Here is a 27,545-nt window from a genome sequence, read left to right as displayed (position 1 = left end):
AAATATTTCATGGCATGAAGATGCTATAGTACACTTGCTCAGCCACTTTTTACTGTTAGGCCTTATAAGTGTTCCTAATTTTCTTGTTTTTGTAAAATAAGAGTACAGAGAAATGCTTCTGTTCTGACTAATGTTCTTAGAATAGATTCCCACAAGTGGTGTTACTGAGTTAGGAAGAATAAAACTTCATAAAACTCATTATGTCTATTGCCAAAGTACTTTCTCAAAAGGTTATAGCAATTTCCATTCACAGCAAAGGTATATGAGAGTTTTAAGCTGTCATTGACAGCATTATCTATTCTAATTTTGAATAATTTTAATTAATTTTCAAGATGGCATTTGTTAAGTTTTTAATTACATCATTGATTAAGTTTCAAAACTAATTTGTTTAACTGATTTACTTTCATTTTAATTTTCTTCCTTTGCCCATTTTCCTTGTTAGAGCTCTAGTATGTTTTCTCGTCAGTTAAAATGTAATCATTATTTGTGGATCAGCTCTAAATTATTCTTTGGTACTTGAAATACAAAAATGTTTCATTTCTTCATATTTATAAATACCCGCCCCCACCCAGTTATAAGAAAACTATTCATTTAGATATAATTGACAGATAACATTATGTTAATTTCAGATGTACAGCATAATGATTTGATATTGATATATATTGTGAAATGATAACCACAGTAAATGTTGGTTTACCACAGTGATGATAGTTAACATCTATCATCTCACGTGGTTACAATTTCTTTCTTGTGATGAGAACTTTTAAGATCTACTCTTCTAGCAATTTTTAAATACATAATATAATGTTAATAACTGATGTCAGCATGCTCTGCTTACATCCCCATGACTTACCTACTTTATAACTGGAAGTGTGTACTTATTTTCCCCACCTTTACCCATTTTGCACATCACCCAGCCTCTATCTCTTGCAACCACCGTCTGTTTTTTTTTATTTTTATGAGTTTGTTTTTCTTAGATTCTCTATGGAAGTGAGATCATACAGTATTTGTCTTTTTCTCTCTGGCCTATTTCACTTACCATAATGCCCTAAAAGTCCATTCATGTTGTTGCAAATGGCAGTTGTTTTCTTCTTTTTTATAGCTGAATAGTATTCTAGTGGGGTGTGTGTGTGTGTGGTACACCACATTTTCTTTATTCTTTTATCCACTGATGGACACTTTCTTTATCCTTTTATCCACTGAGGGACACTTAGGATGTTTCCACTGTAAATAATGCTGCAATGAATATCAGGGTGCATATATCTTTTTGAGTTAGTATTTTTGTTTCCTTTAGATAAATACCCAGAAGTGGAATTGCTGGATCATATGGCAGTTCTATTTTCAATATTTTGAGGAACCTCCATACTGTTTTCCATAGTGGCCGCACCAATTTACAATCCCACCAACAGTGGACAAGGGTTCCTTTTTTTCCACATTCTCACCACTTGTTACTTTTTGTTTTTTGTTTGTCTGTTTGTTTCTAACTAGCTGTCCTAACAAATGTGGTTTGATTGCATTTCTCTGATGATTAGTGATATTAAGCACCTTTTAATCTAGCTGTTGGCCATTTTGATGTCTTCTTTGGAAAAATGTCTATTCAGATCCTCTGCCTATATTTTAACTGGATTTATTTCCCCATTGAGTTGTATGAGTTCGTTATACAGAGTGTGCCAAAAAAATGTATACACATTTTTAAGAAAGGAAACTTGTATTAAAATTGTAATACTCAAATGTACTGATAACAAAAGATGAATACAAGTCACGTTTAACTTCTGCAATTACAAGAGGTGCTCAAAGTGGTTACAATCAGTGTCGAGACACTTTAAAAAAAATTTTATTTATTTAAGTATGTTTGTCTAGTTGTGGAGGGCGCAGCTCACAGTGGCCCATGTGGGGATCGAACCGGCAACCTTGTTGTTAAGAGCACTGTGCTCTAACCAACTGAGCTAACTGGCCACCCCCCAGACACTTCTGATTATGGCTAACTACTGCTTGAGCAACGTTAACCAAAGTATCCACTTGTGTATGTTTTTTGGCATCCCCAGTATATAATAGTTGACATTCAATATTATTTTATATTAGTTTCAGGTGTACAGTGGAGTGTTAGTGATTCATATAATTTATGAAGTGATTCCCTGATAATTCTAGTACCCATCTGACACCATGCATAGTTTTTACATTTTTGACTATATTCCCCATACTGTATTTCACTCCCCATGAGTATTAAAATGCTACTGATTGTTGTATATTGATTTTTGTATCCTGTAATTTTACTGAATTCATTAATTAGATCTACAGTTTTTTTGTGAAGTCACTAGGATTTTCTATATATAAAATGATGTAACCTACAAATAGAGACAGTTTTACTTCTTCGTTTCCAATTCTGATGCCTTTTATTTCTTTTTCTTGCCTAAGTGCTCTGGCTAAGATTTCCAGTACTATCTTGAATAGGAGTGGTGAGAGTGGGTCTCCTTCCTCATCTTAGAGGAAAAGCTTTCAACCTTTCACTGTTGAGTAAGACGTTAGCTGTGGGCTTGTCAGATATGGCCTTTATTCTATTGAGGTTACATTGAAGATTGGTTATATCATATTAAGGTTATATTATATTGAGGATTGGGTTAGGAATAGTCACAGGAGAAATCTGCATAACATTTGGAAGTGGGATGTGAATCAGAAACTAATTTTTTGCACTCTGAAGATTAGTTGTGGGCCCAGACATTATAGCAGCCTTCAGGCACTGTCAATATCTAGTAGTTCACTTAGTTGGCGTGGGCAGCACCTGGGCCCACGTTCTCCTGCCAGACATTCTTCAGCTTCTTCATGTCTTGGGCCAGAAAAACATGCAGCTCCATGATGAAAGGCACCAGGTTTTCCTTGCAGGTTACCTTAATCATTAAGAGTGGAGGCACTGTGTTACGACTTTGTTAAGTGGAGCACAGGGTGCTGGATGGTGATTCTAGGCGATAATAATGGTAAGTGGAGATTCAATAGCAGACCACAAGAGAAATTGAAATAGAGAAGGTTATTAGTCATAGGTCCTGGAGGAAGTACACGGCACGCCTTGAGGGTCCACACTGGGAGGTGAAGGTAGATTGCGAAGAGAGAAAGAAGCAGGATCTGGGGCACGTGCATGTGTTATGGTCCGTGGGTGTAGTGCTTTGGGGTTCCTGGGCTAAGGCACCACTGGTCAATTCCAACTGGAAGAGTGGGGTTTTGTTAAGCCTCACGGGGGCCTTATTTAGGGTACAGAAAGCATGGGTGCTGGGAAGCAGGGGAGACTGTTTGATCTCAAGTCATTCCAGGAACTTGTATTTGCTTGTGATTCCGTGGGTGGCTGTGTAAGGTATTCGCTCCCCTGAGGGGGCTAGTGTCACTTTCAGGTCCCTGGAGGCTGCTCAGCCAAACAACATGGATGCGAGGCAGCAATACCATGGAGTGGCTTAGCTAAACTCCACACGGTGATAGATCGGATCAGGTTCCATGCTTTCTGTGTGTCCTCGTGGGTTCCAGTCTGTCCACATGTGTTTCAGTTTGTCCCTGTGGGTCTAGTTCCTCCTCCTGGGTTGCAGTTCTCTCAAATGTTGTGTTCAGTTTTCTTCCCCAACTACTGGCCTGTCTGATTTCTGGCAACTTTAGGCCAAATATCAGAACAGATATAACAGCCTTACATAACCTTCTTTAGCAACTTCTATAATATTGTAAGGTCTAATCTCTACAATAAATCCAATTCTGAGTGATCCCAGACTAATACAGTATTTTAATCATTTTGGAAAAGTTCTCAGCCATTATCTTTCAAATATTGCTTTTACCTTATTTTCTATTGCCTCTATTTTTGAGACTTCGATTTTATGTATATTAGACCTTCTTTCTTTACCCCCTGACTTAGCCTTTCTTCTGTATTTTTCGTATATATTTTCCATGTGTCTCTGTTTCAGTCTTGATTTTGTTTTCACCTTTTGTTTAACAAATTCTTCTAGGCTTTGTCTTACCTGCTATTAAATCCATTCACCGAATTCTTAATATTTATTGTTATATTTTACATTGTAAAATTCTTGATTGATTCTCTCTTTAATAGTTATCTACTGAAATTCTAATTTTATCCCAGTCCAAACATTTTAAGGATAGTTATTTAGAATTCAGTGTCTGATACCTCTGTTCTCTAGATTTGCTGACAATCTTTTTATGTTGTCCTTTGTTTCTTTTGGCGTTCATTAATGTCGGCTCCTCTCCTAGCGTGCCTCATTGTTTTTGCTTAAGCACCAGACATTGTATATAAAATGTTGTATGGGTAATTTGAGACCTTAAATTATGTTAGGTCCTCTCAGAGAGTTACTCTGGCAGGTAACTAGGGGTATTAGCAAATCCTAGTCACCTTAATCCATTTTCACCTGTTTTGATGGTTCAAAGCTAGGATTCGGTTCCCCAAAAGAGTCTGTTTCTAGTTTGTGCTTACTCCTAGGATGTACCCCTGGAAGCTCCCAAATCAACTTTATAGTGTTTATCAGATTATTCTTTTCCTCTCTTTGTCCTGCTACTGCTGCAAGATACAGAAACCCCTCCTTCCTGTATCTTAGCCACTTCTAGAGAAAAATTATCCCAAATGCCAAGTTATGTCTCTAGATTTCTTTTATTATTTGGATCTTGGATCCATTGCTCCTCACTGCCAGTTGGCTTTCTGATTCCTTCATTTAAATGTTAAATATTGTCCAACTTTTCTAGTTGTTCCCCTTAGATAAGGAGAGGTAAAGCAGAACTTTTGATGGGGTAACTGTCACTTCTCCTTTCCCCCCATCCCCGAAGTGTGTTCTGCGGTTAGACTTGCCTTCTCATTCCTTGCTATTTGAAAGTTCCCAATGCCTCACCACAAATGTTTTTTCTTTTTCTTTTTTTTTTTTTTCAGCGTTACTGTCAGCTGACAATTGGTGGTGCTAATATAAAGCATCATGATATGTAGGGTATATATTGGGAGGATATGCAAGAGACCTGTACTTGCAGCTATGGGAAGCAGGGAAGGGGTCCCGGAAGATTTCTTTAAACATGAGTACAAAGAATGTGAATTTAGATGAGGCCGTTGCCCCCACAGAGGCTCTCTCAGTTGAATGAGAAGGCCTGCATTTAAAATGGGGGCGTGATTATGCTCCTAAGGATGTAAAATATTGGCCCAGAACAGAGGGAAAACTACTTGAAAATACTAACTCAGAAGAAGCTTAAGTTGGACAATCCATGTAGAATGACCTATTATATAGTCATCAGCAGCTGTATGTTCCCAGTTTAAAGAAGGGATAGCTGTGAAAGACCCTTTTTCAATTCCCACTGCATTTGGTATGGGCATTTACTTAAGCACATTCGTTTTCATTCTTCTCATTTCTTTTTGTTACACCATCACCACCAACAAGAATGAGGGCAGGTGAATGAACCAGGAAGAAGTAGAAAAAGGAGAGAGAAAAAGAGAGAGAGAAAAAAAAAACTTCCTTTGAGAACTTCACTTGTGTTTAGTGAATTTTGAGCTGAATTAAACTTATAGTAAAATTTCATGTGATTGAATACAAAAAAGAAGACCTTTTAGGTTGAAAGGGAGTGAAAAAAATCTAATGTGGCCGGAAATTATTAGAAAAGACAAAAGCACCAATAAATGGCAAACATTAATTTTCTTTCCTTCCTTGGAAAGCAAAATCATCACTACCTGTTTAGGCTGTTTGATGAATTATTTTGGCTGTATCTAGACTGCTATTTAGCCCAATTTCTGTGCTATTTTCAAGATCTCTGATGGTTTTGATAATCACTGTGCTTGTGTTAAAAACATCCAATTCCTGTTATGTGTGAGTCCTTCCTTTATATTTGTAAAGATCTTTAAAAATTTTTTTAAATTACAGTTTAGTTTACATTCAATAGTATATTATTTTCAGGTGTACAGCATAGTGGTTAGACATTTACATAATTTACGAATATCTTGCACCCATCTGACACTATATAGTTACTATTGACTGTATTTCCCATACTGTACTTTCCATCCCCGTGACTATTTTGTAACTGCCAATTTGTACTTCTTATTCCCTTCACTTTTTTCACCCAGTCCCTCAACCCCCTTTCCATCTGGCAACCATCAGTTTGTTCTCTGTATCTATGAGTCTCCTTCTGTTTTGTCTGTTCATTTATTTTGTTCTTTATATTTCACATACAAGTGAAATCATACAGTATTTGTCATTCTCTGTCTGCCTTATTTCACTAGGACCATCCATGTTTTTTAAGTGGTAAGATTTCATTCTTTTTTGTGGCCGAGTAATACTCCATTGTATGATCCCATATTCTTTATCCATTTGTTTTTTTTGGTTGGAGCCTTTACTCCATTTACATGTAATGTAATTATTGATAAGTATGTATTTATTGCTATTTTACTGTTTTTGTAGTCCTCTGTTTTTTTCTTATTCTCTTGCTCTCTTCTCTTGTATGTTGATGGCTTTCTGTAGTGTTGTATTTGGATTTCTTTATCTTTATTTCTTATGTAGCTCTTGTAGATTTTTGGTTTATGGCTACCATGTGCTTCATATATACCAAGCTGTGTTTACAGCAGCCTATTTTAAGTTGATGGTCACTTAAGTTCAAACACATTAAAAAATCACTACCATTTTTACTCACACCCCCTCCATGTTTATTTTTTTGTCATTATTTTTTACTTCTTTTGTATGTATGTGTGTTCATGTGTATACCTAAATTTATTGTAATTACACACGATCTTCCCACTTTTGCCTTTTAACTTTTATACCAGCTTCAGTGTTGGTTGATCTACTGCTTTTATTATGTGTTTGCCTTTGTCAATGAGAAATTTTTTTCTTTGCAATATTTTCTTATTCATATATTTTATTTTTTTCTTCTCTTTCTTAAAGAAGTTCCTTTAACTTTTTTTGTAATACTGGTTTGATGGTGATGAACTCCTTCAGCTTTTTCTTGTCTGGGAAGCACTTTATCTGTCCTTTAATTCTAAACGATAGCTTTGCTGGGTAATGTAATCTTGATTATATGTCCTCGCTTTTCATCACTTTGAATATTTCATGCTAATCTCTTCTGGTCTGCAAGTTTCTGTTGAGAAATCAGCTGACAGTGTTATGGGAACTCCCTTGTACATAACTAACAGCTTTTTTTCTTTCCACTTTTACGATTCTCTGTCTTTAACCGTTGGCATTTTAATTATGATATGTCTTGTTGTAGGGCCCTTTGGGTTAATTTTGTTTAGGACTCTGCACTTCTTGGACTTGTATGTATGTTTCCTTTGCCATGTTAGGGAAGTTTTCCATCATTATTTCTTCAAATAAGTTTTCAATCCCTTCTTTCTCTTTTCCTTCTGGTATCCCTATGAAGTGAATTTTGTTATGCTTGATGTTATCCCCAGAGGTCCCTTAAACTATTTTTTTTTTTTTGCTGTTCTGATTGGGTATTTTCCACGAACTTGTCCTCCAAATCACTGATTTGATTCTCTCCTTCATCTAATCTGCTGTTCATTTCATCTCATAATGTGGTCTTCATTTCAGTTATTACATTCTTCATTTCTGACTGATTCTTTTTATGTTTTCCATCTCCTTTTTTATGTTGCCTATCTCTTTGTGAAGTTCTCACTGAGATCATCTATTCTTCCCCGTAAGTTCAGTGAGCATCCTTATAAGCAGTGTTTTGAACTCGGTATCTGGTAGATTATTTAGCTCTGTTTTGTTTAGTTCTATTTCTGAGTTTTGTCCTGTTTTTCCATTTGGGACATGCTTCTTTATCTCTTTATTTTGGCTGCCTCCCTGTGTTTGTTTCTACATATTTGGTAGATTTGCTTTTTCTCCTATCTTGGCTGGGTGGCCTTAAACGTAGAAAGTGTCCTATGGGCCCAGTGGCGCAGTCTCCCTGGTTCCCTGAGCCAGGTGCTCCAGGTTTGTTCTTCGTGTGGATTGTGTGTGCCCTCCTGTTGTAGTTGATCATTGATTGCTGTTGACACATTAGTGGGTGGTACTGATCCTTAGGTTGACCGGCCGTGACTACAGCAGATGAGCTGTAGTGTGGGGGCTGACCCCTTAGAGTGGGGCTCTAGTGTCTGCCTAGTCTTCCCTTTGGGTGTGTCATTTGTGGCACTAATAGTGTAGTGCTCTGGTATGGTCTGAAGCCAGCCACCAGGTGTGTTGTTTCTGGGCCTTTGGGTAGGGTCTCCAGTGAAGGCCTGGAGTTAGCTGCTGCCTGGGCCCTGTCTGCTCTGGGGCCATGTTTTAGGAGCTACTGAATGATCTCCAGTTGCTAGCTGCTTGTTCTGTATTTGGAGGCACCTGGGAGTGGTTAAGCTGTGAACCGAGGCCAGAGTCCACTAGTGCTGGGCTTGAGGCTGCTTAGCAAGAGGTACAGGGCACACTGAGGCCAGCCACTGCTTTTTTGGGGTTTGAGAACTTTTGAGAGATTTTAGGAATGTCTGCAGCATGGAACTGGCCACCTGCTTATGTGGATTAGCCTCTGACTGAGGTTTAGCTGTGCCTGTGAATTGGGTGGGGTTGGGTCTCAGAGAATCACCATGGTTGGGTCAGAGTCTTGTTAGCCAGGTTAATGGAGACTCAGATTTGTTGTCTGCCTTCACCTCCTGACTTGTAGGAGGATGGCCTAGCAAAGGAACAATAGTACCTGTAGGCATTTTAGTCACAGAGAGCTGCCCTTCTTGCCCTCAGCCTGAAACCAGGAAATTCAGTTTCTCCCCATATGTCTTGGCAATTTTCGAGCTGCTATCTCTTCTCTGGAGGTTAGGTTGAGTTTATGAGTGAGTGAATCTGTGCTCGGGCCCTTTAAGAGGACATGTGGGTGTACAGCAGCCCTCCGTCTCACTGGATGCAATCTTGCTGATTTTCACAGCCAGTTGTTGTGAGGACTTCTCTTCCTGGCCCCTGGTGATCCTGGCTGGGAGCCCAGTGTGTGGCTGGGACCCCCTCGCTCCTCAGGGGGGACCTCCATAACAGAGATATTCTTTCTGATTCTTAACCTCCACATGTGGGTGTGGGACTACCCCTCCTACCAGTGTTGACATGACTTCTTTTTATCCTTAGTTATAGGAGTTCTGTTCAGCTAGTCTTCAGATGGTTCTCAAGGTGGTTGTTCTATAGTTTTAATTTTGATGCGGTGGGAGGAAGTAAGCACTTTGATTACCTACTCTGTCATATTGAGTGAAAGTTCTGAAGATCATAAATATATATTTTGTGGTTTTATGAATTACATTTTTTGGGTGCAAGTTATCCTATTAATTTGGCTTCATTATGTTCATTTGTTGACATTCCTTACTTGTTTTCTGATTCCAGGTTATGATGTCATCTCCTACAGAATACTCTTGCCAGTGTCTTCATCTGGGATAGCTGTCACTAGGATGGCTGTTTACCTGTTTCTTTCTTCTTGGTGTGTCTAATAGCCCCTGACTAAAGAGAATTTTCTTTTTTATTTTTAATGTAGTTATATGTTCACTCATCTATATATTGTTAAAACATAATTTCTCCAGGTTTTATATACAGAGGAGGTAATTTCTGTTATTTTGAAATGAAGACTCTAAGTTATCTGACCTGTGATACCTAGATCAAGTACAGCAAATCATTCGCAATTTTCTCTCATAAAATGCTTGAGGAAAAGAACTCATCGGGAGTGTTTAAGGGCCCAAATCTCTTATGCAGAACAGAGCAATTAGTATGGTGCCAATAACTGCAATTATGTAACAAAATATACATGCACATTGACAAGAAACTTCCCAAAATGGAAAATATTCCTTTTATTAAGGCAGTGAACTTATGGGTGACTTGTTCTCTGTTGGCATTTCAAAATTTCTGTACTATTATACTGATTTTTTAAAGCGTACATAATTTTTCTAGTATGTATTCTAAATAACATTAAAATATCATATCACTTATAGAGAACCCCAATTAAAGTACCCAATTGCCTGTAGCACGAAGTTAAAACTCCTAACTGACTATCCCCAAAACTCTTCACAGATATGTTCCCAAATTGCTTTTCTTCTCCCTCTGATTTCTTATGCCTCATCTACTTCAATCTTGTCTCTCATCTTTGACACAGATGCTACTATTTCCTGCTATATTTTAAGGATTGCAACAACTGTCTTGCAGGGTTATTTTTCTAGGCACAGGATTCTGGTTCTTCTGGTCCCTTCTTTTGCTGAGTTTATTTGGGATTCTGGCTGCCTACTCTTCATTGCTGTTGGTGAGTAATGTTTCCCATTTCTCCTACTCCCTTCCAGAGTGGCTTCACGACGCTACTGTCTATGGTATGGTGGTCAGTTGGTGCTGGGGGCCCACAGACTCAAAGATCACTCTTCTGTTAGCAGAGTTGGGGTTTATATTAGCTGCTTGAATTTTAGGCATGAGGGATAAATGGAGAAAAAAAGACTTGTGCTATTAGAGGATGCATTTCATCACTTTGACCCTTTGAAAGAGTGGCAGAACATCATTCTTTTGTTCCCTGTTTTGTAGCCTATTTTATGGTTCACTCAACGTTGTTATTTTGGACACCCACAGTTTTGCATTAGCAGTACCCTGACACATTGGACTACCCTTACGCATTTCATAGCCCATCTCCTGAGAATCAATCTTTGTGGGCCTTACAAATTAACGACCATGTTTCCCTGAAAATAAGACCTAGGTGGACAATCAGCTCTAATGCGTCTTTTGGAGCAAAAATTAATATAAGAATCTGTCTTATTTTACTGTAAGACCGGGTCTAATAACATAGTATAGCATAGCATAGCATAACGTCTTATATTAATTTTTGCTTCAAAAGGTGCATTAGAGCTGATTGTCTGGCCATTTTCGGGGAAACACGGTAGTTTTTTTAAACCTGTTACAATGTGGAAATGCTAGTCTGCTAGTCCAGGTGCAAATTACATTTTAGCAAAAGTCTTCTGGCAGCAATGACCCTCCCTCTGTTGTTACAGGTAGGGGGATAAATTCAGGCCAGACAAGACAAAAAAGTCCGTGGAAGGGAAGAGCTTATGGGAGAATAACTTTTAGGTAGTTGGAGTTTTTCAGTGACCACTTATACATAGGGCATATATGTTAGTCTCTTATTTCATGATTCCTTGTCTCCACTGATTGCCTGTCTGATACAGAAGAACCCAACCCCCAAATCAGTTGCCATTTGCATTAATTTTTTTCAACAAAATTTATTAATCATCAAGTGTGATAAATACTGAGTATACAGAGATCAACAAAACATAAGCAATTTATGTTTTCATGCAGGGCACTTCAAAGTGATAGGTATAAAATGTAAATTTGCAGTCTCTTAAATCAATGAGTTATAATAGTCGCTTAAAATCTAGTACGACAACTGTCTATGGCATAGACAAAAGTAACTAACACAACAGACCATTATCATTGTTACAGCGAGTCCTAAATAAAGTTCTGCCTGGGTTCTGAGAACAAAGAGGTGACTTCTGCCAACAGGACTAAGTAAGGCTTCTTGGAGGAGGTGGCACTGGAGTGGGATCGTAAAGGGATATTGAATTTGGACTTGTGTATATGGGGATGGGGAAGAACATTCCAGGCGGAGGGAACATCATGACAAAGTTGGCAAATAGAAAAATATGAGGTATGAAAATATAATAGGGAAAGGTCAGTTCTGTTAGCATGTGGGGCATAATGAAGAATAATAGGGAACATGGCTAAAAAGATAGGCGTGTGACAGCTTTTGGAAGGCCTGGAAAGTAAGGTTAAGACATTTAGTAGAAATCAGGTTAATGTTTTAGGAAAGTCATCCTGGAAGTTGTGGCATGGAGGGTGACTAGGCAGAGAGACCGGTTCGACACGACTTTATAATGGGGACAATGCAGTGAGGGATGTGCTCTGGGCCAGGCTCTGGCCACTGAATTGTACTGCTTTCTTACACAATAAATATGAAATGCGTTCGCTTCTAAGCTGGGAATGAGTTCTGCTGCCCAGTAAGACATACATTTTAACAAACTTCCTCCTCTACCCTCCCTTTGATTGAATACATACAATGGCAACAGTAGTGAACAAAGAGGGAGACCTGGCTTCTATTTCCACCTCTTTCTTTAGGTTACTTTGTAACCTTGGTCAAATCATATAACTCTTCTGAGACTCAGTTTAATTTCTTTCAAACGAAAATGGGAATATCATTTAAGACAATGGTATTATATAGGCCTGGGTAAAGATGAAATGAAATAATATACATTAAATTATTTTGATAAGAAAGGTAAGCGCCATCTGTATACATTCCAACTCTCAGTAATATCCCAAACATCTGAGGACTCCAGTTTTCAGTTTTCTTCTCCACATTGACTTGGTGACTGGCTAGATTTACATTCAAATCTGACTAAGATTTATTGACTAAATACTGGTGTTACTAACAATGGTCAACAATTGTCACAACAATACTGGTTTCTCAAGAAAGAGCTTCTCCATGACCGTTGGAAGGGCTGGCCCGTGACCTGTACTCTCTCACAAATGGGTCTAGTAATAAGCCAGAAATAAGCCCCATCACAGGGAAAAGAAGTTGGTGGCAACTCAGGAAGGACATCAGTGTGTGGTGGTTGTGAAGAAATCCCACAAAGGATAATTAATTCTTGTTGGAGGTGCTGATGAAAGATACAAATAGGAGGTGACATATGAATGGGCTTTGAAGGGTCAGTGGCCTGGAGAGGAAGAGCTTCTCAAGCAGAGGAGCAGCGTGGCAAACTTCTAGAGGCTGAAAGGTGCGCGGACAGCAAGAAGTGAACGTAGCGAAAGTCGTGTTGACTTCAGAACAGTGCTGTGGGCGGCAAGTCCGTGATTTCAAAATAACCTCCTTTTGTTTCTTTGCTTTTTCAGGTACTTGGATTTTTGTTGATCTGGGAAGGGAATGAGCCGCGCCTGCACTGGTGTCATAAGGTAGGACATCTGAGTCTTCATAGGAAGCCTTCGGCCCGGCCTGAATGTTCGCTTTGGCACTCAGTGTTAAGGACAGTGTTAAGGACACACTTCCTTCATTGTTCCCCTGAGAAAGAAGAGAGCTGTTTACACTGTTTTAATTGAAATCATTAAATTTCTAACAGATGCACTGCTTTACTAAAGGAGCTCCAACTTATTTTTTCTCACTGCTCTTTATCGTACTTACTCTATGACTCTGTTCTTTCCATCCCAATAAAATCACAGGCAAACTCCATTACTATCCCAATGCTTTATAGTCACAAGACTCATTTCGGTCATTACAAATTTTCGTTCATTGTAGTAACCCAAACTCCAGCTCTATCAGACTTCCCCCACTCCATTCGGGCCTGACCCTGGCCTGGAAGCCTGCACTGGTAGGAGAGAGCAAAATGCTCCTTTTACCTCTCTTCCACCAAAGGCGTGCTCAGGGGAAGAGGAGATAGGATGAAAGAACACAGTCCTGCAAGGAAGGCCAAGAGGGTCACTTGGGGTTGATGCCATCGGTGCCAGGTAAATGCACAGTCGTTGGCTGTTTTCCCCACGGGCTTTTGCTCTGTGTGTTTTCAGAGACCCGTCTGCTGAGAACCTGGACTGCAGCTCTGTCGGAGGAGTCAGTGCTTGTCTTCCTATACCCCCTGACGTCCATTAGTTTAGATCTTTTTAAAAGGACACCAGCAAGGCTTCTTTCAGAGTATCCGTATCTGGTTCCCAGAAAGGAGGCCTCTTTGCCCCACTGTCTGTGAACATGTAGCTCGTTTCCCACGTAGCCTCCCTCACTTCGTTCTGCCTTGGGCTGGAGCAGCTCCCGCCCCTTGCTTATTTATAGACTGTTTCGGGCTGGGTTTGATACCTCCCCTTGTGTTTCCTCACAGCCAGGAACATGTCAAACTCTCCAAGTATTCCCCTTAAGTTTCTTCTTATTCAAATGAGACATAGGAACTGGACATATAAATTTGAGAGTTATTAGAAAGGATGGAAATTGAAGTCATAAGATCTTCTATGGAAAGAATGTCGATTTAGAAGTGAACAAATAGGTGTTATTGAGATCATCTGTTTTTGAGTCAGGACACCATGATCAGTTAATCACTACAAAGACTCCCAGTGCAATAAACCCTTCTGATAACCATTCCAGGCATGTAGAATCCATGCTTATCTTGCTTCTGCTGCTACATGGCCTCTGCCGCAGCAGGAGCTCATCATTGCCATTGAAGTCAGGAAGCCAATTTCAGTGGCAGCAGCCCTCATCTTTATTCAGGAATAGAGGATAGCCACTAATGTGCTTTTCATGGATGCCAACACTGTCCCCACCAGTGTATTTTTAAATGTCCTCTGACACCTCCTATAGAACATGATAGGGAGCGGGTTAGCTTATTGTTGGTGATAGCGTTCCAGCAAACATTTCTCACTAAATCTTTGGATATGTTCTTCTATATCACACCAATAAATTGCTGACATCCCAATTTCATTAAGCATAAGCCACTATTGAGCCAAGGTTTCAAATAACCAAAGAAACAATGAGAACCAATTTAAGATTCATCTGGACCATCTGGATTATGGTATACTGAATTCAGAAGCTCTAGTAGGTGCATATAAATTTAGCGCAATCTAAAATTACTCGTGTGTTTTTTCTCCTCATGTGGCACTCTTAGGATCCATTCCCACACAGTCTATGTGGTTGTTGTTTTTTTCAATTGAGATTCATTTACCAGTAATTTTTTTTTTTTTATTGGGGAAGGGGAACAGGACTTTATTAGGGAACAGTGTGTACTTCCAGGACTTTTTTCCAGTCAAGTTGTTCTTTCAATCTTAGTTGTGGAGGGTGCTGTTCAGCTTTAAGTTGTTGTCCTTTCAATCTTAGTTGTGGAGGGTGCAGCTCAGCTCCAGGTCCAGTTACCATTGCTAGTTGCTGGGGGCGCAGCCCATGCAGGAGTCGAACCAGTAACCTTGTGGTTGAGAGGACACGCTCCAACCAACTGAGCTATCCGGAAGCTCAGTGGCAGCTCAGTTCAAGGTGCTGTGTTCAATCTTAGTTGCAGGGGGTGCTGCCCACCATCCCTTGCAGGACTCGAGGAATTGAACTGGCAACCTTGTGGTTGAGAGCCCACTGGCCCATGTGGGAATCGAACCCGCAGCCTTCGGAGTTAGGAGCATGGAGCTCCAACCGCCTGAGCCACTGGGCCAGCCCAGTCTATGTGGTTTTCGTTAATATAAATTAACAAAGTCTTCATTTCTTGAGGCATTCTGGGATCTCATTCCAGTTAAAAGTGTGCAGGCAATGAGAGGTAATGGAGGTGGAGTAGGAGAAGGGTTGGATTTCCTTGGAAGGTGACTACCTTGGTTGGGCCTTCAAACCATGAGTACTAGGCTTATAAAACTTTGGAGGAGAGTCTACTTCTATGAGCAAGGGAGATTCTGTAGGGCTTGGAGTTTTAGTTTTATTGTACTCAGAGTAAACCTGGAAGGAAAGGGTTAGCACCAGGCCTATAACCTATTCCCCTTCTACCTAGGGATGCTCAGAGAGGAATGAATGATCTCAGTCAAAACTCCTGGAGAATACACGAAAGATATTAGCCAAATATAATAAGTCCTTATCTATGAAAATTTCTAGCAGGGTATAACCTGGAATATCTGGGTTGCTTATTGAAAAGAAACCTGGAAATTATAGCTTTGTAGGGCGGGAGACATGGGGGGCTGGAGTTGTATAATTAATGGGATACATGATACAAATGCTCCATAACGACAAAGATTCCATCTTTGAAGCAGTGTTTCCACATATTTGCTCAGAGCACACCTCACATTTTAAGTCCAAGATCAGACAGAACGTATCCTAATACAGGGGAGGAAAGAACTTTTTATGAGTAGCGGCATTTGACAGGATCAGATTTCTCCAAGGGAAAATGTTTTTTTTGTACCTTATAATTGCCTGCACTTTTTCAATCATTAGTTAAGGTTGAGTAAGATCACAGAATCACATGAGATTCATGTGAGTCTGATTTGATAATTAAATCTTTGTGTTGTGATGCATTTAGTTTGCTAATAGGCTATTTCAGATGTTTGCATGTATGTACACAGGAGAGGTTGGCCTATATAGTCGCGCGCCACTTAACAACGGGGATGTCGCGCGCCACTTAACAACAGGGATATGTCCTGAGAAGTGCAACCTGAAGTTATTTTGTCTTTGTGCAGACATCATGGAGTGCACTTACTCATCCCTAAATGGTGTAGTCTATTGCACACCTAGGCTCTGTGCTACAGCATATCACTCCTGTAGGCTCCAAACCTGTACAACATGTTACTGTGCTGAATACCATAGGCAGTTGTGACACAATAATTAGTTTTTGTGTATCTAAACATATCTAAACATAGAAAAGGCACTGTACTTGTATACGATTAGCAATGCAGTAAGTTTGTTTACCGGCATCACCGCAAACTCATGACTGATGCATTGCTCTATGGCATTAATTATGGCTACGATGTCACCAGGCGATAGAAAGTTCTCAGTTCCCTCATCGTTTATGGGACCACCATCATATATGCAGCTGACTGTTGCCGGAAATGTTATTATGGCACATGACTGGACTTGTTCTTTTCTGCTAATGTCTTTGTTGAGTTTACACGTCTATGTTTTGTTGGCTTCACGAGAGAGGTGACTAAATGTTATCTCTCTATTCTCTGGAAGAGTTTGTTATAGATTGGAAATGTTTCTTCCTTTAATTGTTTGGTCAAGTTACCTCTCATACCAGCAAGGTTTGGAGTTATTTTGTGAGAAGGCTTTATTATGGATTCAATTATTTTAATAGATATAGAGATTATAGAAAGGAAGGAACTGAGCACCGTCTAGAATGCAGCACAGATGTAGAATGACTATATATTTCAAGTGGAAGAAGTGAAACTTATGTCTGCTTGGTCTCAACGTTCTTTCTCTATGAAGTATATAGTGTTCTGGCAGGCAGATAGTTTTCATCTGTTCAACAACTGTGTATTGAATGTTTACTATGTGTCAGACATTCTGCAAGGCAGAGAGGACATAATCATAAATATTGTCCTTGATCTCATGAAGCTTACAGTCTCTTGGGGAAAACATACATTGCAAAGACAATTACAAAATAATTACTTATGATTGTATTGAGTTAAAAACAACAAGCAGTGAATATCTGTAATGGCCCTGGTTGAAACTGAGTGAGAGACACCAAGCAATGTGGGGGGGCCCGGCTGAGGGTGGAGAAGATAACTAGTGTAAAGGCGGCAGACCACATTGCTTTTTAATTATTTTCCAGCCATGCTACACAACGAACACTTGGGAGCAAAGAAGGTAAATGATTGGATTCATCCAATATCGGGATTCGCAGGATGGTCACATTAAAATGATGAGAAAATGAGGTCCATGACGTGGGGACACACATACCATTGCCAAGAACAGTTCTAATGCAAGCCTAGGGCCTGGAAGTCAGGAGATTTTTTTGTTTTCCCAGATCCTGACTCTGCTGGTGATTGTGGTATGCACGTTATTTATGTCGATTTTGAGCATTTACTGGAAAGACAGGTGGCTGACATTTGGGCTCTCACTGAAGGTAAGCATCATCCCATAGGTCTAGCATTGTTTGTTCAGATGTGGTCAGCCTGACTCTTGGCTTTCTCCCAGATCTTTGCTCCCTACATCCACCTGAGCAGCATAACCGTGATGGTTATCCTTTCCTGGCCCGTGGCCTTCTACTTGATCCATTTGGAACATGAAGGTATGTCATGTGGGAGGAGCTTGACTGATCCTTTCAGCTCTGGCTTTCGCTTGCATACTGTAACTCAGCAAAACACAAGCTTGGCAGGCAGCCACCACTATACCTCCTTGACATTCATTGAGCTCGTTACTCAGGCATGCTCTTTGTGGTCAAAATCACAACCCCACGTGGCCTGTCAGAGCACTTCCCTGACCAAACAGGCCTTCTTCTAAAGATGGAGTCTCCTTCTAGGAAAATCAGAATTATCTCCATGTCGTTACACATTGACTGTCGGGACATGGATTGGGGTGGATGGAGGATAGAAGCCATTTTAATTTAATTTGACCAGAGCGATGGTGTTAGTCACACTTCTTTTAGTTTGTATTCAAATGTTACTGGTTTCAACGAATAAACTTATACTGGGTCCAGATAGCTCTGGTTACATCGTAATAACTCCAAGCAGGCCCCTGTAAGTCCCTGTAAGTCCCTGGGGACTTAGATCAGAAGCAGAAATATCTACCTCTGCCACTGGTTTTCTCTCCATTCTTTGCCCTAATGTCATGGAAACAAAAGAGAATCAGAGCTGAAACTGTTTTGTGAGTGGAGTAATCTCTCAGCACCCTTACCTAGAAACCAGTCAGATCTTCTTTCTACATCTCTCTTTTTCCTGTTTTTGAAACAAGGAAATGTTTGCCTCCTGCCTTGTGTGAGGATGGAGACAATGACTGGATGGGTAGGGTTGCCATTGTATGTGTGCACATGTGTGTACATGTATGTGGAGGCTGAATGGTAGGAAAAGTCTTGGGGCAAGAGCATAAAGGGAAAAATAATGAACGCTTTTCTTTTTCATTTCTAAAATTTTAGCTAGAATGAGAAGACGCAAGATGACATGGTATGAGAGAAGAGTGAAGAAATTTAGTATACTCACAGAGTTGAGAGGTTAGAGCTGGAGATCTAGAGTGGAAAGTGATTGAAACATAGGTGGTAACTGGGAAATGTACAAATGGGTAAAATCCTCAGGTCTGTAATGATAAGTGTTGGGGAAAGGCTAGTGATAACAGGTACTGTGGACATGATACGTGTGTGCGTGTGTGTGTGTGTGTGTGTGTGTGTGTGTGTGTGTGTGAGAGAGAGAGAGAGAGAGAGAGAGAGAGAGAGAGAGAGAGAGAAGCAAATACCTGATATTTATTGAGTACCTATTATGAATCAACACTCATTAACAACTGTGAGGTAGAAGTTAGCAGCAAAATAGCCCCATTTTCAGACTGAAGACCCCGAGAGGTTAAGCAACACGTGCTTAGTCACACTATTAGAGAGAGGTAATGTCTGGCTTTGAACTCAGTGTTTGGTCAGCTAGTGCCCTTTCCACTATACTGTGCCGCCTTATGTATAGGGACTTTTCCAGCTGATCTTGACAGGCTTCAGGGCTTTCTCAGAACTGCTCAGTCTCCTTCTGCTAAGAATGTGTTCCTGAACGTGACCTTTCTTTCCTTCCCACCGCTGGCACAGTTCATTCCATTGTAAATTTGCAGTCCTAGTAATACTGCCTTAATAATAATGCTTACATTTGAATAGTTCTATACTTTCAAATCACTGAAAGTGAGTGGAAGTGTGACAGAAATCAAAAGTAAATTAGGCATTCCACACATCAATGAAACCCGTGGGCTCGGTATTTACTGGCTGCTACTTTGGGATAGTTAGTTGCTTGGGACGGGTCTCTTTTCCTTTTTTTCTCACTCCCCCTCCTTCCAACTCTTTCAGCTATACAAGTGGCTGTTGGATTGCCCTTTTTTATTATTATTTTATATCTCTATTCGGTGCCACTGGGGACTTATTCTCCCTGCGTTCAGGAGAAGGATAAATTGGGACCCAAGCCAGACTTCTTTGGACATAGAGGTGCACCCATGGTAGGTCTGAGCGTGATGGACGTGGGTGAGTAAAAGTGTGTATTGGGTGTATGGATGAGATTAGGGGACCTCAGAACCAGAGGAACACTTGGAAATGAAAAGGGGTTGGCTTTAGATGACAAGAATAGAGTTAGTTGTAGAGATTGGACTGGAACCCAGGTTAACTAACTTTCCATCCCCGTGTCTTTACTGTGCCCAGTGACATTGCCTCACTTGAGCAGAGCCCCAGAATCAGACTGGGTAGAGGAGAATATAGGCCAGCTCTCTGAAAAAAGAGCTGAGGGAGCCCAAGTCTGCTTTGTAACATGCTTTTTGACTGAGCTCCCCTACTACCGTAGAAGGGATGTTGGGAGGAGAGAGTCTGAGGTACGGGGCCTGATGTCTGTTTTTCCACAGCTGGGGCCAGAGAATACCATGATGTCCTTCGAGAAAGCTGTTGAAAATGGGGTCGTTGGGCTGGAGTCTGATGTGTACTTAAGGTAGGAAAGCAGGGACCGCGTAGGGAGATGAGGCCAAAGCCGTGGAAGATGTAGCGAGGACAAGCCCTAGGGAATTTCTCCTGTGTTTATGTGCCACGTGTACACACAGAACACACACATGAACCCCTTCTCCCTTACAAATCATACTTGTGTGTACTCCCGATCACAAGCTCATAGATCATACACACTCTATACAGTCCCCACACATAATGCAAATTTGTCCCCATTGCAAACCATGCTTAACCCTAGGCACTACCTAGCAATCTGTTTACCTAACATTCCTGGAACCTACCATATTCCAGGCCTTCCTCTGAGTGCTGTGGAGAGGCAAATGAGTGAGCTACACGTCTGCCTAAGAGATGTTCCCAGCCAGTGAAGGAGACATGGCATATTTACAAGTACCCACGGTATAAGACCATTTGTGAGGAGTGCCTCCCGGAGAAGAATAAGTCAAATACATTGGGGCCTCAGTGGAGGAAAAGCCGCCTCCTATTGCTTATCCATTCATCCACCAGTGGACATGTTGATTGCTTCCGCCTCTTGACTATTTTGAATAATGTTGCTATTAACTTGAGTGTACAAATATCTTTTCAACGTCCTATTTCAGTTCTTTTGTGTACATACCAGGAAGTGGAATTGCTGGATATATGGTAATTTTGTGATTAATTTTATAAGGAACTGCAATGCTGGAGAAAGGGATTTTTTAAATTTGTCTATAAAATCCTTGGTAGACCTTTGTATAACTCATGCATGGGAACAGACAGAAGCAACCAAGTAGAAGATTTCATAACTGAACGTTGGTCTGGAACACCATCCAGGTTTTAGATTGACCTTGGGGTAGCACATAATGAGAATGGCCAGAGAAGCACTGAAGCCTTTTAAAACCAAATTGGCATTTGAACCACAGCCCACAAACATGGGCCAGGACCTGTATTCTGAACCTAAACATGGTGACTCTGCTAAAATTGGCTTAAACGGAACCAGAATCTCATAATACTCAAAGTAGCCAAGATACAATTCAAAGTTTTCATCATACCAAAACCTACAAAAATCTCAACGTGAATGAGAAAAGGTAATCGATAGATATTAACATCAAGAGAAACAGATATTGGAATTATCTAAGAATTTTCAAGTAGCTAGCATAAAATGTCTCCAACACACTACTATGAACACCATTAAACAAATGAAAAAAATACAAAGTCTTAATGAAGAAATGGAAGGAATAAGGAAGAGTCAAATGGAAATAAGAGTTCTTTAGACAAAAGAAATGATTTAAAAAGTCAACTGTATACATACGAGGTCTGACAATTGAGTTCACGAACTTGCTGCAATGATGTTGCTAACGTTTTGATATCAGAGGGATTATTCATTATGAATTTGTACTAACTGGACAATCACTTAACCAAGTTTACTATTTGGAAGTGCTGAAAAGGTTGTATGAAAAAGTTAGATGACCTGAACTTTTCACCAACAATTCATGGCTCTTGCATCACGACAATGCACCAGCTCACACAGCAATGTCTTTGAGGGAGTTTTTAGCCAGTAAACAAATAACTGTATTGGAATACCCTTCCTACTCACCTGATCTGGCCCCTAAATGACTTCTTTCTTTACCCGAAGATCAAGGAAATATTGAAAGGAAGACATTTTGATGACATTCAGGGCATTAAGGGTAAATATGACATGTCTGATGGCCATTCCAGAAAACGAGTTCCAAAATTGTTTTGAAGGATGGACTAAGCACTGGTGTTGGTGCATAGCTTCCCAAGGGGAGCACTTCGAAGGTGACCATAGTGATATTCAGCAATGAGGTGTGTAGTACTTTTTCTAGGATGAGTTCGCAAACTTAATTGTCCAACCTTGTATATCAAATCATTATGTTGTGTACCTAAAACTAATACAATGTTATATGTCAATTATATCTCAATACAATGGGTGAAAAAGTCAACTTGGAACATCAGGAATAAAGAAAGAACAAGGGAGAGGGTAATGTATAAAGAAATAAAACAGAAAATTCTCCTCCTCCAAAGTTTAAAAATTATGTTTGATGTTAACCAAACATCATAACATTGTCACATGTGGGTCTCAATATATTTTGATATATTTAAGACAACTGCATCATAATAAATGAAGGAGGTATGGTAAAGAGACCTAAAAAGTATTTTACAGTTCTACAATCTACTTGAAGTTGTAGAATTTTGACGCTAGTAGAATGTGATAAGTTAGATATATATATATACAATCATACATCATTTGATAACGGGGATACATTCTGAGAAATGTATCGTTAGGCGATTTCATCATTGCGCAAACAGCACAGAATGCACTTACACAAACCTAGATGGTATAACCTACTATAAACTAAACTATATGGTACAGCCTATTTATTGTTCCTAGGCTACAAACCTGTATAGCATTACTGTACTAAATACTGTAGGCAATTGTAACACAGTGTTAAGTATTTGTGTATCTAACCATCTAAAAATAGAAAAAGTACAGTAAAATATATAAAATATAAAGTGTATGTGTGTGTACTTGTACATGTGTATGCACACGCATACGTGCCCCATGGAGGGACCAGAGGGCTGTGGAGGGAGGTGCTGTCAGAAGGAGAATGAAGTTAGGAGGAGGGGGAAAGAAGGGACAGAAGGAAGGAAGAACCGAGGTGAGAAAGCGGTAACACAGATCAAACCAGATCCAGAGAAAGATAAAGCTCCAGACAAGAAATAATAAAAGGGAAAGAGGAAGGAGGTGGGGAAAGAGGGAGGAAAGGAACAAACAGGACTGGGAGGAAAGAGAGATAAATAAAAACTGAGTAAGGGAAGTGAATTTGTGCACACGAGTGTGTGTGTATGCATGTATGCAGGAACAGGCGGGGGGGGGGCCGGGGGCATCTTGGCTCCCCTCCTCCGCGTGCTCCTTGGCCAACTCCACGCCCCAGCTGCAGGTGGGCACAGGGCATGTGGACAGCATGGTGAGCCTCCTTGTCTATTGAAACCACCCAGAGCAGGCAGTACATTCAGCATCTTTGTCAGGTCCAGCCTTTGTGCATGACAAACAAACGTTTTGCTTATAAACCATTATAATCATATGCAGCCAACATTGTATATGGAATCCATCATTGACTGAAACACCATTATGCAATGCATGTCTGGACTGTAATCTCTAGGGTAACCACACCAAAAAATTATACAAAGAGATATACTAAAAAAACACTATAGATAAAAAAGTTCAAATAACCAACAGGAAAGCCAGAAAGAGGAAACAGAGGAACAAAATTAGAGGGACCAAGCATAAAACTAATATTAAAATGGCAGACTTAATCCTAACATAGAAGTAAATATATTAAATATAAATGATCTAAATATACCAATTAAAAGAGACTAGCAGAATAGATTTTAAAAATGTGACACAACTATATGCTTTCTACAAGAAATTCATCTCAATTGTAATGATATAGGTAGGTTAAAAATTAAAAAAATGGAAAAATATAATACACAAATTCTAATCAAAGCTGAAATGGCTATATTAATATTAGACAAAGTGACTTCAGAGCAAAGAAAATCACCAGACACAGAGGGACATTACATAATGATAAAAAAATGTTAATTCATTAAGAGGACATAAAAATTCTAAATGTGTATGAACCCAAGAACAGAGCTTCAAAATACATGAAAAAAAATTGACAAAACTGAAAGGAGAAATTGACAAACCCATGACTATAGTTGAGGACTACAATATCCTTCTCTTAGAAATTGTTTAATCACTAACCATAACCAATCTGTTAGAATTGTTTAATGGTTATACAACCATTAAACATGAAAAACAGCTGAACAACACCATCAACCAACAGGATCTAAGTTACATTTCTAGAACACTCACACCAAGAACAGCAGAAGGCTTTTCAAGTTTCTACAGAACATATGTCATTATAGACCATACCTGGGCCATAAAACAAACTTCAACCAGTTTAAAAATACTGGAATAATACAGAATGAGTTTGCAGACCACAATAGAATAACACTAGAAATTAGTAATAGCATTAACAAGAACATCTTCAACCACTTGGAAACTAAGCAAATCTACTTCTAAATAATCCACAAGTCAAAGAGGAAGTCTCCTTTATTTGACATGCGATTTGCAAAACTTTTCTCCCATTATGTGGGTTGTCTTTCATTTTACTTGATGCCAACTGATTTTGACAAAGATGCAAGACAATTCAATGACTGGTGCCTTACACCACATATGAAAATTAACTCAAAATGGATCAATGACATAAAAATAAGAGCTAAAACCAGACAATTCTTAGAAGAAAACACAAGAGTGAATCTTCATGACCTTGGGTTTACTGTGGATTCTTTGATAATACATTAAAGCATGAACAACGAAGTAAAAAAATAGGTTAACTGTACTTCTTCAAAATTCAAAACTTTTGTGCATCAAAGGACATGATCGAGAAAGTTAGAAGACAAATTACAGAATAGGGGAAAATATTTGCAAATCATATATCTGATAAGGGTTTAATATCTAGAATATATAAAGAACTCCTACAACTCAACAGTAGAAAGACAAACAACTGAGTTGAAAAATGGGCAAAGGACTTAAAGACATTTTTCCAGAATGGTTGTACAGATAGCCAATAAACACATGAAAAGATACTCAACATCATTAGGAAAATGCAAATCAAAACCACAGCGAGATACCCCTTGGCACTTACTAGTATAGCTATAATTTTAAAAAGTAGAAAATAAGTGTTTGTAAGGATGTGGAGAAATTATAATCCTTGTACCTTGCTGGTGGAAGTGTAAAATGGTGTAGCCACTGTGGAAAAGTTTGTGCTTCATCAAAAAGCTTAACATAGAATTACAATATGAACTAGCAGTTCCACTCCTAAGGATATACCCACCCCCTGTAATGATGAGCAGGGAGGAGAAAGAGGAGGACACGCTAGAATGAGACTAATGAATTTATTTAGCAATATCTATTTATTTAGCAATATGCAGTAGTAAAAGACAAAGGCAATTAATAGAATGTGCTAATGCCAGAAAGTAAAGGCGGTTAAGACTAAACTATATACATTGCTCACAATGTCATGTTAAAGGAATATGCATAAATATAAGTTTAAGAGATACCAATGTATGTTTACTATTGATCAAAAGTCACTTGGCTAAATACACAAATAACATTAATGAGTATTTAAATGCAGTAATAAACTCTATAGAATAGCAACGATTACAGTAGATGCCAAAAGCTCATCAAACTGTGAGGAGAGCTGAGGTATCTCCCACTGCTGCAAGCTGCAGGCTGCATACGAGTTTCCAAAATGCTAACAAGTTCTCAAGAAGGCTAACCATGGGGAACAACACTGGAGAGGTCAGAAACTAGCCAGCCCTCACCAGGTCCGCGGCTGGGAGTCAGGGCGTCTCCTGGTGGTGTAAGCTGCATGTTGCTGGAAGTTTCCAAAAGTGTTAGAATGATGAAGAATCACAAATGACAAAAGACGAAATTGTTTTTCACTGCCAACTGAGGTCTGTCTGATACATTTTTTCAGATGTACCTTACAGCCAAGCTCCTTGTTCCTGCCTCCCACTCTGGGAATGGCCAGTTCGGGAGGGTCCGGCAGTTACTGTGATAAGAATATTGCTTATCTGGCTGAGGGTCCAGTTCATTCGGACAAACAACACCTGTTGCTCTTGCCTGGGACCATCGGAAAGCTTTGCAACATGCCTGTCACAGTCATTCTGATATAACTTAGTTACTTCTCCACCTCATCTGCTGATGTGGGCAAAACAGACAGAAAGCAACATCGTCCTATCTCTCCTGCTGGGAATGAGACAAGGAAGAAATTTTCTTAACCCTAAGCGAACCAATACCTCATGTGCAGTCTCTCATGTGGGGAAACAAAGGAACAAAAACTAGCAGATAAAAGCTCACATCAACCAACGAAGGCATATTTTCCTCAGTGTCTTCTCTACACCTCCCAAAATTGAAAACAGACTCAAACGGATGCTTATACACCAGTGTTTATTGCAGCATTATTTATAATAGCCCAAAGTTGGAAACAACCCAAGCATTCTATCAACAGATGAATTTTAAAAAGTATATACATACAATGGGATATTATTCAGCCATAAAAATTAATGAAGTCTGCTACAACATGGAAGTTACAATGTGGGTGAACCTTGAAAACACTATGCTAAGTGAAACTAGCTAGAAACAGAAGGATAAAGCTTGTCTATTTACATGAACTATCTAGAATAGGCAAATTCATAGAGACAGAAAGTAGATTAACGGTACCAGGGTCTGGGGGAAGGGGGAATTGGGGAGTTATTACTTAATGTGTACAGAGTTTCCGTTTGGGGTAATAAAAATTTGAAATAGATGGTGATGGTTGCCTAACATTGTGTATGTAATTAATGCCACCGAATTGCACAATTTAAAAGTGGTTTTAAAATGTCAAATTTTGTTTTACATATGTTACCACAATAAAAATAATTGAAAAAAAGCTAAACGATGGAAGAAGGATAGCCTTTTCAACAAATACTCCTGGAGCATTGGATATCCAGAGGCAAAAAAAAGAAGAAAACAAAGACCCTCAAACTAAACCCCAACGTTTAGACCCGAAAAACCAAAACTAACCAAACAACAACAACAAAGACCTCAAAATTGATTATGGATTTAAATGTAAACTGTAAAATTCTAAAACCCTTAGAAAATAAAACAGGAGAAAATCTTTGAGATCTAAGGCTAATCAAAGTTTTCGTATACCAAAAGCACTATCCATAAAAGGCAAAAATGATAAATGGGACCTCATCAAAGTGAACAACTTTTGCCCTAGGAAAGACCCTGTGAGGAGGATAAAAAGAAAAGTGTCAGACTGGGAGACAATTATTTGTAAATTGCGTCTCTGACAAAAGACTTCCATCTAGAATATATAAGGAACTCTCAAAACTCAACAGTGTAAAAAAAAAAAAAAAAGTCCAATATACGCCAAATAGAACTTGGACAAAAGCCGTGAACAGACATTTTACAGAAGAGCACATACAAATGGCAAATAAGCACCTGAGAACATGTTCAACTTCATTAGCCGTTAGGAAAATGCAAACAAAACTAAAATTACTACTCACCTATCAGAATGGCTAAATTGAAAAATAGTGATAACTTCAAATGCTGGAGGATAAACGGGATCATTCATACGTTGCTGCTGAAAATGTAAAATGATATAGCTGCTCTGGTAAGTTTGGCAGTTTCTTGCAGAATTAAACATGTGCGAACCATACAACCCAGAAATTGCACTCCTGGGCATTTATCCCAGAGAAAAGAAAAATTAATGTTCATACAAAGATCTTTAAATTGTTCACAGCAGCTTTATTAATAACAGCCAATATCTGGACAACCCCAATGTCCTTCAAGAGGTACAAGAGGCAAATGGTCAAACAAACTGTGGTGTAATCCACACAACAGAATTTTACTCAGCAGTAAAAAGGAATGACCTATTGATTCATGCAACAA

At 39.3% G+C, this 27,545-nt stretch overlaps 1 protein-coding gene across 1 annotated transcript in view; it reads left to right on the top strand.

Moving 5' to 3' along the window:
- GDPD4 (glycerophosphodiester phosphodiesterase domain containing 4) overlaps positions 1 to 27,545 on the top strand; it is a gene marked incomplete at both ends in the record, with an annotated part of 68,442 nt that overhangs the window by 4,414 nt on the left and 36,483 nt on the right. The window contains 5 exons of the mRNA XM_081062721.1: positions 10,119 to 10,212; positions 17,405 to 17,503; positions 17,575 to 17,668; positions 19,409 to 19,554; positions 19,951 to 20,033. Coding sequence (XP_080918847.1) covers positions 10,119 to 10,212; positions 17,405 to 17,503; positions 17,575 to 17,668; positions 19,409 to 19,554; positions 19,951 to 20,033 — 516 coding nt within the window. The remainder of the gene's footprint in view (positions 1 to 10,118; positions 10,213 to 17,404; positions 17,504 to 17,574; positions 17,669 to 19,408; positions 19,555 to 19,950; positions 20,034 to 27,545) is intronic.

The sequence above is a fragment of the Rhinolophus hipposideros genome (assembly GCF_964194185.1).
Source record: "Rhinolophus hipposideros genome assembly, chromosome: 10".
Taxonomy (NCBI): domain Eukaryota; kingdom Metazoa; phylum Chordata; class Mammalia; order Chiroptera; family Rhinolophidae; genus Rhinolophus; species Rhinolophus hipposideros.
The sequence above is the reverse complement of the archived record's forward strand: the minus strand, read 5'-3'. Positions and strand labels throughout refer to the sequence as shown.